The 13,330-nt window shown below is 29.5% G+C and overlaps 1 protein-coding gene across 1 annotated transcript in view; it reads right to left on the bottom strand.

The window, feature by feature from the left end:
• Window positions 1–13,330, bottom strand: part of PKP4 (Plakophilin-4) — a 57,020-nt gene that overhangs the window by 14,760 nt on the left and 28,930 nt on the right. Inside the window, exons 8-11 of the mRNA XM_051219313.1 lie at window positions 10,843–11,228; window positions 10,288–10,634; window positions 7,740–7,942; window positions 831–1,285 (exon numbers count right to left, since the gene is read on the bottom strand). Coding sequence (XP_051066215.1) covers window positions 831–1,285; window positions 7,740–7,942; window positions 10,288–10,634; window positions 10,843–11,228 — 1,391 coding nt within the window. The remainder of the gene's footprint in view (window positions 1–830; window positions 1,286–7,739; window positions 7,943–10,287; window positions 10,635–10,842; window positions 11,229–13,330) is intronic.

A 13,330-nucleotide genomic window follows, 5' to 3' on the forward strand; every position in this document is an offset into this window, starting at 1 on the left:
CAAGATAAAATTATCAAGACAAATCCCAGAGTGTGGAAGTAGTAATAGTATCATAAGTAGTAGAAAGGATCAGACATAGAATTAGGAAAAAACAGGATAAGTATATTTCAGGACTGAGGATCTGGGGGAAGACGAAAACTGAATACACCTGAACCATTTTGAATGATTTTGAACCATATCGTCCAAGGCCCTTAACCATTGATTACGATAATCGTCCTGACCCTAACCAGGTAATCTGCATCTATCTATATGGTTCAGTCAAACGGTCAGCAACTTCATGAACTTATCCCAAGAAACATCCAACTGATGAGTTCCATATAAAATGAAACGCCCTCGTTGGATTTTACTGCTAGTCTTTATCCGAGCCTAATAAGAAATTATGATTAAATGACAATACATATGGAATATACTCAACATACACATATACCAACTAAAACTGATTAGTTGAACTCTTTAATATCATTGCATGAAAAATACAAACAAATGATAATCCCTTACAAATAAAATAATGTTACTAATTTTTTTCAGACGTCGAACTTTCAATCAGTTTGTTATATGTTTGAGACAAACTCTATCTACTGAAGTTTTAAGCAGTAATTTGGTATTGATTGCCACTTACATAATACATGTAACCCATAGCCTCCAGTATACAAATATTTGAGTAGATGTCAAGTTAACATAAAGTAACATTTATTGAGAAAAATAATTCAGTACCATAGTTGAGCATTATTAAATCCCTAGTGATTTCCCCAGTAGTTTATGTTATTTAGTAAATATCATAAAATTATTGATAATATTTTTCAATCAGTAGAACTCTCAAATCATCTTACCTGGCATTTTCCAATTTTTTATGTATTATAACACAACATAAACTTAATAGGGCAGTTGTACATTGTTTCTGTATATTAGATTTATTCTCTTCGCCAAATTGTGTATATTCATGATTTGTTAAACATACTGATTTATTCATTACATTTGATGTTTGTATTGGTATTTGCCATTCAGAATTATTGTTATAATAACTGTTGTTATTATGATTATTATTCATTGTATTTAGTTTGTTTAAGTGTGTTTTATACTCATTAGAATGTAGATTTAATGCAATTCCACATGAATGTTGATCTAATGCTTGTATAATACGATTTAATGCATATTTACCAAGTAGACTACAACTAATTGGATCTAATGCAGAATTACGTAATGCATTAGCTGCAGTTGCAACAACATTATGCATTGAATTATTTAACAATTCTACAAGTAATGGAAGTCCATGATTTAAACGAATCTAAAAATTACCAAAAATAATGAAGAAATTGATATACAATGAGTTAGTGTTAAATAACTTGGTAAATTTGTTACCTGAATGATAATTATCAGCAAATCAATGCATTCCTTATGTAATTGCACCAAGGTATTTATCTTGACTGCTCCGATTAGTGTCTAGTTTGTGTGAAAATACAAAGCATGATAATTTTCTCTCTTGTATGATATATACGTATATATAGGCTACACATGATAACATAAATTAATTACTAATAATTTAAAAAATAATAACATCAGTTATTACTGTCTTAACATGGATGTAAAAGCCAATAATCTATTAAGTGATTACCTTTATAATAATAATATGCACTAGTTATCATGAATTACAAGTTCAAATACAAGGTTCTAAGGTGGTTGTAGCCAGAGATAATTTCGCGGCATGCTATATCTTTATATATTTTGGACAATAAAAAGGTGTGTACATGAACATGTTTAAAGACATATTTCGATAAATCATAGACTAACCACTATTCTTTGGATATTTATGGTCGAACTCAGAAAATGTTTAGTCAGAAGAAAAAATCCCACAGTCGTTTCAATGTCAGCCGTGTTACGTCACGTTTATCAAAAATATAGAACAACATATCGACATGTTGAACGCTTTCAAAATAATCAACAGATAGAACATTCTGGCTTCACAACTTTGTGAGCCTATAAATACCAAGGGAATGTGATCTAATCTCCTTATTTAATAAGTAACCCTCATCAGCCGTTTATAAAGATGATGAAATATAACATTTTGTATAAGCTCCCTAGTAACTTTCTATTACTTCTATTGTCATAGGCTTTCATATTGTTTAAGAACATTATTATTATTATTATTATTGTCTTTGTTATGATAATTACTTTAACCTAAATCTTTTAAATGACCTGCATATAATATTAACATGACTACATAAATTTTCTTCCATCTATCATCTAACATGTTCAAACTCTTGTCTTTTATACTGATTCATTTCATTTATTGTTTTATTTCTAAAACATAAAAAATTTCCATTTGTTGACCTTACTTATTTTCCATACAATTATCTATTTATTTATTCGAATGATAGAATATCCGTGAAATAACATCAGTTTATTTCCTTTAAATTCTGTTTTAAAAACTTAGTTAATATAAAGAAATTGTTTTGTCCTTTTAAATAAAAGGAAATATTTTTGAAATAAAGAAAATTGCACTTTGATGGTAGTTCACACTTCATCATTAAAAAAAAATAGACAGTACTAAATAGATTGTTCACTCTGGTAGTGTTAGAATTCTTAGATATATATATATATTGACTTACAGGTTGGATCAAATCCAAGAAGTTTTAGGGTTTGTGATAAGCACATTACTACCAAATAATTGAAAGTGAAACCCCAGAGAAAAATATCAGGTTCGAGTTTCAACATGAACATCAACAATGGGATTCAGATATATTCAGCTGATGAGTTGTGAATATAACAAAATTTGTTCAGCAGATTTCATTGTCAGTTATGATATAACTCTATTGAAATTATTATTAGAATAATGTGACCGGAAAATAATCAACTAATCATGTAAAACTAGGTTATATATATATATATATATATATATATATATATATATATATATATACCGTTAAAATAATTTTAAATAAGGGTAATTTCTGTTATCTCGTATTTAATACTTATGTTTCTACTTAAATCTAAAAAATAACCAGCACTTACTAAAATAAGGTCAGAGTAATCAATTAAGGGAAATTAAATCATTATCATCACATTTATAAAGTGACATAATCACAATGAATGTTAAATGTCGTGAATTTCTGTCATGTCAAACAATAAAACAAGAAATTTGAATCATAAAATAAAACAAAACAAGCAAATGAAGTTAATAGTTTCACGAAAAATTTAATGATATTCTTTAAAATTGAAATTTATTTAATGTTATTAATGCTGAGTTTGTTTTCTTTTCTTCATTTCGAACTGGTTTGATAATCATCACTTCAAATAGAATAGAATTTATAATACACTTAATTTATATTTATAATTTAGCAGATGATAAGAACATGTAACCTATAATGGTATATTAAATGAAAATATGTTAATGTTTTTAAATATACACAAATACCTCTGTACCTAAAGCATGCTTTCAAAGTATAGAGTCAATTACAGTATATTGTCACTGAAAGCCAAAATATAATTCTTTTATTTGATTGCTGATAAGCTTTGTCGATTTGTAGTACATGTTTCCTGACATGTGATTTGTTATGGCTTACAAGTGGATCAAATATATGTATTCCTATGAGTTAACATTGAGTGACCCACATTTCACGCCTTTATTTTGCAGTCTTAATATTCAGACATTTCGAAACAACATGACGAGATCTAGTCCTAACCTCAATTCAATATGATAGGTTGTGAATATCTAATGATAAAACGTTTTAAACTGGGATGAGATAACAAGTCAGTACTAGCTTTTTCGGTTCATTGTGTCTTCAGAAGTTGCTAATTCATTGCAGAAATTACCACTTAATTAAAAACAAGTGAGTTAAGCTCTTTAGAAATAACGTTTGCTTTTTCTTTGATTGTTTCCTTCAGTTAACTAGTGATAGACATTATAAATTTCATTGTTATTCTTAAAAATACGAAATGATTTTGTTTTAATTTTTAGTCAGAGATTTCGATTAAAACATCTACGGCATCCTAAGCAAGGATGGATGGTTGTTTACAGTCGAATCTGGGACTACCTTTTCGTTCTATTTTGACTCGTCAGATGGATGCACCTGTATCCCAAAGTTGACTTATGGAAATATCAAGGCAGTCTGTACAGGATGCACAAATGCCAATAAGAGACTGGTCAATCGTAGTCTTAAACGTCAATGGGAAGATTCAAACGACCAATACAAAAATGAATTTATCTGCAAACATCGTATTACAAAAAAATGCAGATCATGACAGAATAAACTTACATATACACAAACAAGGAGTACAGATACATTTTAACAACTTTATTTAAACCTAATGAAGAATTCAAGGAAGCATTTACATTTATCCTGCTTCATTATTTGTTTGTGAAAATAAAACGAAATTATCTTTTGGTTGATTTTCAAATTTTGTTTATTACTATAAAATACATGAAAGATGAATACAATGAATGGGAAAGAGAAAAATTCGGTTGGCTAAGTCAAGAAATATGATTTAAAAATGAAGAAAAATAGAAGTAGTAGGAATTATTCAAATACTCAAAACATATTCTTAAAAAAAAGCAAGTTTAACAGTGGAGAAAAAAAGAACAGAAGAAATGAAATCATGCTTGTATGAAATATATATTGCGTTGTTTGATTCGTTGTAGGCGATGCCCAGTTTTATGCTCTAATTCCGATAGTTTGAAATCAACACAATAATCCCAGAACACTTTCAATCATTAGAATTAAATCGAGTGAATAATTAAAGTCAAGTATAAGTTTTGTAGATGAGTAAAAGTGAATCAATAGATTACTTTGAATACAGAGTTCACCGTTACAATCAACCATCACAAGATATAGTTGTAATATTAAAAGAGATTAACTGTCTTTATTTATATAGTTATCATGAGTAGCATTACAAACAACCTATTCAAACTTTTATCTCATAGTCAGTTAGCTCAATAAAATATCTTGATAATTAATCAACAAAATGTAAAAGTTCCAATGCAGTTAAACGTTTATTGATAATAATGAATTCATAACCTAGGTTTGTAGTCCTTACTAAACCAACAATTAAATGTCTATGATAAGCGTAACACCAAATTGAATATGAATTGATGCAATATTGTAAGAATTTTCTTTATTTTCTAACTGTTTCTTTTTTAGTACTAATTTTAAGCAAAATCACATATATATTTCCGCTTAGTTTATCCTTTTAATTTGGTTAACAATTTTCTTGGTAGATGACAATATATTACTGGTGCAGTTATCAGAGCATTATGAATCATGCCTACTCTAGTTTTTCTAATTTTTGTCACAAGCCATACCTTTTACACTAATCCTTCAATCAATCAACTATCACTTTGATAATCATAGACGTCAAATAAAATCCTTATATTTTATTGATGTCTCTTTAAGAAAAAAAACAATGAATGTTAAAATACTTTTTGTCATTATGTTAAATTCAAGTAAAATCTTTTCAATATTGAAACTGGTTAAATTCATCAGAGGTAATAAATGAGTAAGCCAAGTGATGAACATCACAACCTAAATAATTACTTTTCAATTTCAAAAAATCAAATGAATAATTTGTAACCTTGACTCTGTAGTATTTATTAACTATTTTCACTTGGAAAATTACAATGTTTTTGACATTTATTGAAACTGGTAACAAATTTTGGCATAAAATACAGTAAAATATTACCATTGACAATATTTTTCTATCATTCAGAAAGACACTTAATGATATAAATGACTAATGGTTTATTGTCTAAAGGAAGTCGGTGGAATTGTATCAGATGATTACAGAAAACAATTGATTCTGTTCGACGATAGTTTTGAAAGCAACCAAAAACCGAATAAGATAATTCAATTACTAACTTTTTAAACTGAATATATACTAAGGATTTTGTGAAAGTTGATATATATATATACATATATATATATATATACTGTCAACTTATTGTAGTATCAATCAGTCTTGCACAGAGTCTATGTGGTATATATATGCATCTTTTCAAATGCCACACAACAGTGAAGTGAAAAGAAATTCCAACTCAATGTTTGCAACTATTGGCTACGATAATTACGTGAGATCTAACCAGGCAGTCTATACCAACTTTTATCCCTTAGTCTTATAGTCAGTGACTTAGCAGACTAACGACGAGTTTCATTGTTGTATTACCTAACTTTCTCCTAGCGAGCATATGACATCGTAGAAGGTAATGGTTGGGCATGTGTAATACATGTCGCAACCAAATAGGTCAATGTAAATTCAATACCTCATCAATATTGCACAATATTTGATGTCCATTTTTTTAAGGTAATTTGGTGGTACATCTTGGTTGAATCAGGATTTATTATTAAGTAGTAGAGTGTATATGTTACATTGGATGAAACCAATCATTCTTTAAGGTTTCCAGTAACTACAAAGGGACTTTTATGACTCCGCGAATAAAAATCACATAAAAGAATACCTTTTTATTAATGAGTTCGTTAGCTTTAAACATTAATTACACTATTCAGGGAAAATTTGAGCGAAACTAAGACTTCGATTGATTGCCGTTGATTACAGATGAACTTCCAGCTTGACAAACATAAGAACATTGATATATACTAAACGAAGGTTTTTGATGAGGAAAAATCTAGCTTTTGATAGTACGTGCTATGATAATTTACTGCTCACAAATCGTAAATTTTATTAAACGAATATTTTTAGGAAAAAATTGTTCAAATAATTGTAAAATCAAATTCTGAAGTGCTGAAGCAATTATGAAAATTTGTATGTTTGATTTATGCTACTTATAGTAGTTCAACAAAATTAGTGAAATAAAATAAAAATTTCCAAAGGCATTTCAACAGTAATCCCATAAAATTTATTAATTAGTTGAAAATATTTTTTGACTTTTTATTTAAGATTACTAAAATATATCAAACAAAGGTGAATAGCATTTTACGAAAGTCTGAAAATTTCAGCTGAAAACATCCGCAAATTTTATTTATTTATTTACAACATCCTACGAAATAGAATTCCAATTTATAACAACCTGACCAAAGAATGACGTGTAGGTTAATCCTATACAAGGGTAGCTTTTCGCTTCAACCTAATATATGTGACTCTTCAGAAATGCCAACCTTCGACGTCATACGGGGTCTAATCACTTTACTTTCTGTCACTCGGAGTGTTTGATTTCTTTTAGAATACTGAATAGAAAAAAATATTAATCTGGAAAGATTCTCAAAACATTCAGTCAGACAATCAACCTTCTATTCCCTGTTTCACAGTGCTGAATGACTTCTTTAAACGCCTTGGTCTCTAAATAAGCAGTGACCTAAGTCATGTTTGTTTATTCATTAGAAGTTATAAAAATCTCTCGATCTAATTGTAATGTGGCCGCCTATCTGTGTGACTCAGCAACACGTTATGTGACGTGACGTTACTTGGTTGGAGATAGTGAACAGGAAATCTTAGGCCGAGCATATCACTACCGACGTATCAGACTGTGGAACTGGTAACCTCGATTCAAATGCACCCGACACCGTCTCTTCCTTGAACGTTTCAGGCAAGCCTTGTCAACAAATAACAATTAGAACAATACCTAGATCAAATAGGACTTTCTGCTGCCTAAATCTAACCACGTAACATCAATCTCTAAACTCAAACGACATTTTTAATTTCCACTCAGGGATAAAAATATTCTTGTTAAATTATTCTTCCTCAAAACAAAATAACAGATTAATTTATAAAACGTTTGATGAAAAGCAACATACAATTTCTCGCATCTGTTCACTTGAACTTCCATGCCCTGCAGTTAAATTTTGTAGTGAACCAGCAGCAGCTTCCAGCGTATACGGATTTGAACTATATTGTATTAAATAGATCAATGTTCTTACTGAATCTATATCTCCATATGGTGAAGGGATATTTTCGGTTTTCGAGTGATTAGTTGATTTATTTAATGATTCAGGGTTCGCTATAAAGAAATTAAAATTACAATATTTCACTATTTCAATCAGTTGTGCAAAGTAAAATGAATCCAAAATATAATATGTAGAATTATCTGTAATGACTTTGGTTAGATAAAATTCTAGAGAGTTAAGAATTAGATGAAAGAGCAGCCTAGTGATTATTGATTTCTAATGGCTGAAGTTAGTTCATGATAATTACCATTTTCAAGCCTCAGAATGAGGCTTTTGTAAAAGCTTTACATTTAGATCATCCTGTTCAGTGACCGAAACACCGATTTGTGGTTTTCAGATTATAGAATTTCCCCTATACACCTCAACCTATTCGAATTAATTTATGTTGTTTCAGCCAAAATATACTAAAGCAGTCAATCCGACAAAAATATGCACCAGTACTATCAATATAATAAATAAACAGATATGCATATACATATACATTGTGAATGCCAAGCTTCATCCTTTAAAGAATATTATAAACACTAAAAGTGCCAGTTAATCACCTTGATAAATAAAAATTTTATTGTGTTGTAACACAAAATATCTAGAACATACAATCGTTCTTTTAAAAATTCAAGCTGACATTTTTATGAAAGATAAATGCATAACAGAATAAGCATTGTAAAACGTTTCCATTGTATACTATTAACGTGTAGTGAAAGATGAAATCCACTGATAGTTTAACGATTTAAGAAAATGTAGAGATCACAATAATAAAATTACGCATCAAGTTAAAGGTTTTCTCAGCTAAATTAATTAGTGGTTCAAGACATTTATTATGATTATTATTATTATTATTCATTAACAAATATCAAAAATATCTTAACATAAGGATCCATGATCAATGCACAACTAAATAGTATTAACAAAAAGAGGACTAGGATGAACGAAAAATTGACATTTACAAAAACAACTTTGCTATTTATACTACTTATTAATAGTAAACTTTTATGTACGAAATTAAAATTGACTATATATTTGTACAGCAACTATACATGAACAATCGGTGTGAAGATGTATTTTAGCAGTTGTCACATTGTTGTATATAAAAAATCAGGACATTCAACTGTCTGCGTAGTTTTTTTAGAAAAAGTAGAAGCGTATTTATACGTACTTGAAGATGATAGAGATAAAACACAAGATTATACATGTTTCAGTTTATGATTGCTTTGTTATTTCAATTTTACGCGAAATAAAACTAAGTTATTAGGTATTTTCAATATTGTTTCAAACGAAATTACAAATACATACTCCTCTGAAAAATTATGATATCTTGTTTAGAAAATAATGAAGATGAAATCATAAACCAGAATATAAAAAGGGAAATCAAAAATACAGAGTATAACAAACAAATCGTTGCATTCTGGTAAATATCATTTATTTACACAGATCTCATGAATGTGTTCACTCACTTGAAATGATATAACTTCAACCACTAAAGATCCAGAACAATACCTCTAGTTCAAGTATTTCGCTTAAACGTTTCGTAAATTAGTGAATCATTGAGAGTTAACAACAAAAATGTCAAAGAATTATAGATAAAATAATGAAGTTCATGAACCTATGGTGCCAAAACTGGACGTCAATTCTGTTACTGTTTCTTCTAACATAAAATTATAATGCTACAAGAATCATATTAGTCAGTTCTACAATTATCGACGCCAATTTTTAAGTAATTAATACCTTCATCTAGTTGGTAGTTCAATTCAGTACTAACATAAACATATTCATAGCCTACATTTCAACTACGTTACTACGAACAACATCAAAGGTTTTCATTGTCCGACATTAAACTTTACATCCGACAGCCACTGATAAACAGTTAAATTTAACAGTAAATCCAAAAACGATTAAGAAAATTTAATTCTCTGAATTTTTAGAATACCGGGCTTTATACAAAGTATAAGGTAGTTAGGACTCCTGAATATATGTCGAAAAGTATCCAAATAATGATTTCGCTTGACTAGTACATATTTAAAGAAGGGCTATGAGAAATAACAAACACAACGATGCACAATATTTTCAAGGTCGTTCTATACACCGATCTTGAATAGGTGGGACAAATAAATACTCGCGGAAATTCATATACTTGTGCTTGTATATTTATAAAGTAATCTAATTTTAACGAGACAATGTTTCTCAACCGAATAATGAAAACTCATCTTTTCATTTAATGTTACACAACTAAAACCTAGAAACCGGACACTAAATGAAAATCAAACTGTACTTAGTTCACAATTATTCGACGTCTGTTGCTACCTACTAAACAATTATCGTACAAATTACATTTTATGTTCAGCATTTATTTTGAGACCATAATGAACATAACAAAGTACTCAAACTTTTTTTTATTTACTTTCGATTTCTGTCAATCCCTTTGACTTTTTACCGCTTACAAGACTGGTTGATTTAATTCTTAATAATGAACCATTGCGTGATTTCTCTTGAAATTTACTGTCTTGACTTGACGATGTAACAGAAGATTGAGATGGTGATTGTTGAGGTTGAGATTGTTGTGTCTGTTGTCTCTGTTGCAAACCATAGCATAAATTACGAATCGTGCAAACACAATGTTCTATTGATCGCTTATCGTATAATTGATGTTCTACTGCATAACGTAATATACTGAAAAGACTAGTTGCAAGTTGAGGGCACTGACGCATTTTTTCTCTGACATCATCATCTTCAGAACTGCTTATATTTCTATTAGATGTGGTAAAAAACGAAAACAGTGTAAATTATTGGGATATTTTTAAAAAATGTACAAAGATTTATACTGGCTTAATTTAACCCATAAATCAAACAAACTTCTAATCAATCACTAAAGATTATCATATTTTAAATAAAGTGATTGAGAAAAGTAAACTTTATGCATATATTCATGTTTAAATCTAAAGAACTGAATACTCACCGTATCAGGGATGTAACAATACGAAACAGAATACTATTAATAATTGACTGAGCTCCGTTATCTTTTGATGCATAAATGGATGTTTCCGTTGCTGCTGGCACAATAATAACATTCAACAAACTTGGAATTAATGCTTCTTGTAAAACACTTCGTTTTAACCAACTTACTGATGCTAAATTACATAGAACAGAAGCGGCATTCTCTAAAATTGACTTAACAGCCTGATGTAGATCATCGTATTCAGTGCCATTCAAGTGACAATGACTTGAATTAGTGGACATTCCATAATTTAAATCTTTGAATGAATCTGTGGTTGATCCATAGACTTGACGGTTTTCAATTAACCAAGCTAATGCACGTATACCACCAACTCGTTCCAATTCCTTCTACATTTTAAAGTGGAATAAAATCAAACCAGTCGGTACATACAATCATGCGATCTCAAAAAGTTGTTTCCATCAGTGAAAAAACCATCACAAATTAAGAAGTAATGAATAACTATTTTGTATTAACATGGAAACTTTACACGTGAAATAGAAACATTATGTGTAATGAAAGGTTTCAATAGAACGTTGTAACCTGTTGTATCAGTTTAGTTAAGAGTTTAGATGCTTATCCACAAATGTAATTGAATGATAAGTAAACTATTATTAATTGACTTTATTTAAGAAACGTAGATCACTAGATTTTACACACTGATACCAATTTAAAATGAGAGAGAAAATTTGTTGCCTCATAGGATGATTTTGGAGAATCTGCGTTCTCTAAGCTAAAAAATGTTTTCGTGAATATTTCACTGTCGTTCTGAACAACACCATCAACGTCTAATTCAAATAGTGACTCGTTTTTGCCTATTCCACAAGCATTAAACCAGTTCTTTCTAATGTTTATGTTTCTGACTAGTCTTTGAAGGATTTTTCGTTTTTGTCTGTCCTTACATTCCATCTAACGGTGAACGAGATTACCAAAGCACAAAATCTATGTTTGATATTACCAACAACATACTATGATCCATTTATAACCATTCATTGCAAATGATGTTATTTTAGAAAACAAGATAAACCACTTTTTATGATACCGGTATCCCTTTTGTACCGTATATTGTTCAATTATTACTTATACAGCGCTTATATTAATTAATGATTAAAACAATTTTCAACGCATATAGCTTTTAAGAACGATCAATTTGAAACGATAAACCACTGTCATTTTACTTATTAAAATAAACATGTTTTTGAAAGCAGGACAGAAATAAATGTCTATCATTATTTCTAAACGTTGTAGGGTTAATTCGTCATTTTATCTTCTTAAGATTAACTATTATCTACTTCAATGATATGAAGTAAATAAACTTCTAATGAAGGACTTTGTAAGGTAACACGTTTAAATAATGAGGTAGTAGCTCAGATAGATAATCCTTAAGTATTGGGTTCTTTGATTTGGATGCTTTAGTCATGAGCTTTCACTGCCTTCCTGTATAACGTTATCAGCCCGTACTTCATAAAGAAGTGAGGTATTAGAATTTTTCCACAATTAACTAACAATATATCCTGTTGACCTGGAACGTAACTGATTGCCTATAATATTCTAACAAAATAATCAGAAGAACTATATCAACAATCGGTATACAAATATGAACAACAACCAATCGAACTGTAGGTCAACAGAAAAAGATGTGAGTTAACTGTGAAAAAGTTCTAATAACTCACTTCCTTATGCAGTGTATGATAATCTTGTATAGAAATACAATGTAAACATCATGACCAAACCATTCAGCTCAGAGAATACAATACCTTTAAAAATATTTTTTAGATAATCCATGTGGCTTATCGTTCGGAATTAAAGAGATCTTAAACTCAGTCTATATCATTAAAAAAAGCGTATTTTTAATGACTAACTAGTCTGATATTAATTCTGACTTATTTTTAATATTTAAGTCCATTCCATTTCCGAAAATATACATATAATGATTAGTGTAGTCACCCGTTTTTTATCTGAACTTTCAGTACTACAAATTATATTTAGTGATTTAATTAATTATTATGAAAAAAATCAAATTTCAAAAGGGAAAATCCATCTCTCTAATCCTTTAGAAAAAATAGTTCATTTTACATTGTTATTCGTTAAAACTAATTAAATAATCATGTAAAATAACAAATTGTGCATAAGATAAATGTTGTAAGCGATGATTTAAATTACAAAAAATAATTCCTATTCAATTAAATCATTATCAGAAGGGGTTTTGTGGAGATTTTAGTAGTTTAAATAGTTGAAATCATGAATCGATTGAAGCTAGATCATCATGCGAAACCTGGAATCACTGGACGGTCATTTCGTCCTGGTATGGGACTCCTCACTAGTGCGCATCCACGATCCCGCCCTCCGTGAGCCTCAAACCCAAGACCTAATAGTCTCTCGCGCGAGCGCTTAACCATTAGAGCATTAGGCCGGCTGGCATCCAACGGTGTTAATGTCTAACTTCATTCTA

Source organism: Schistosoma haematobium, chromosome 4, assembly GCF_000699445.3.
Source record: "Schistosoma haematobium chromosome 4, whole genome shotgun sequence".
Taxonomy (NCBI): Eukaryota; Metazoa; Platyhelminthes; class Trematoda; order Strigeidida; family Schistosomatidae; genus Schistosoma; species Schistosoma haematobium.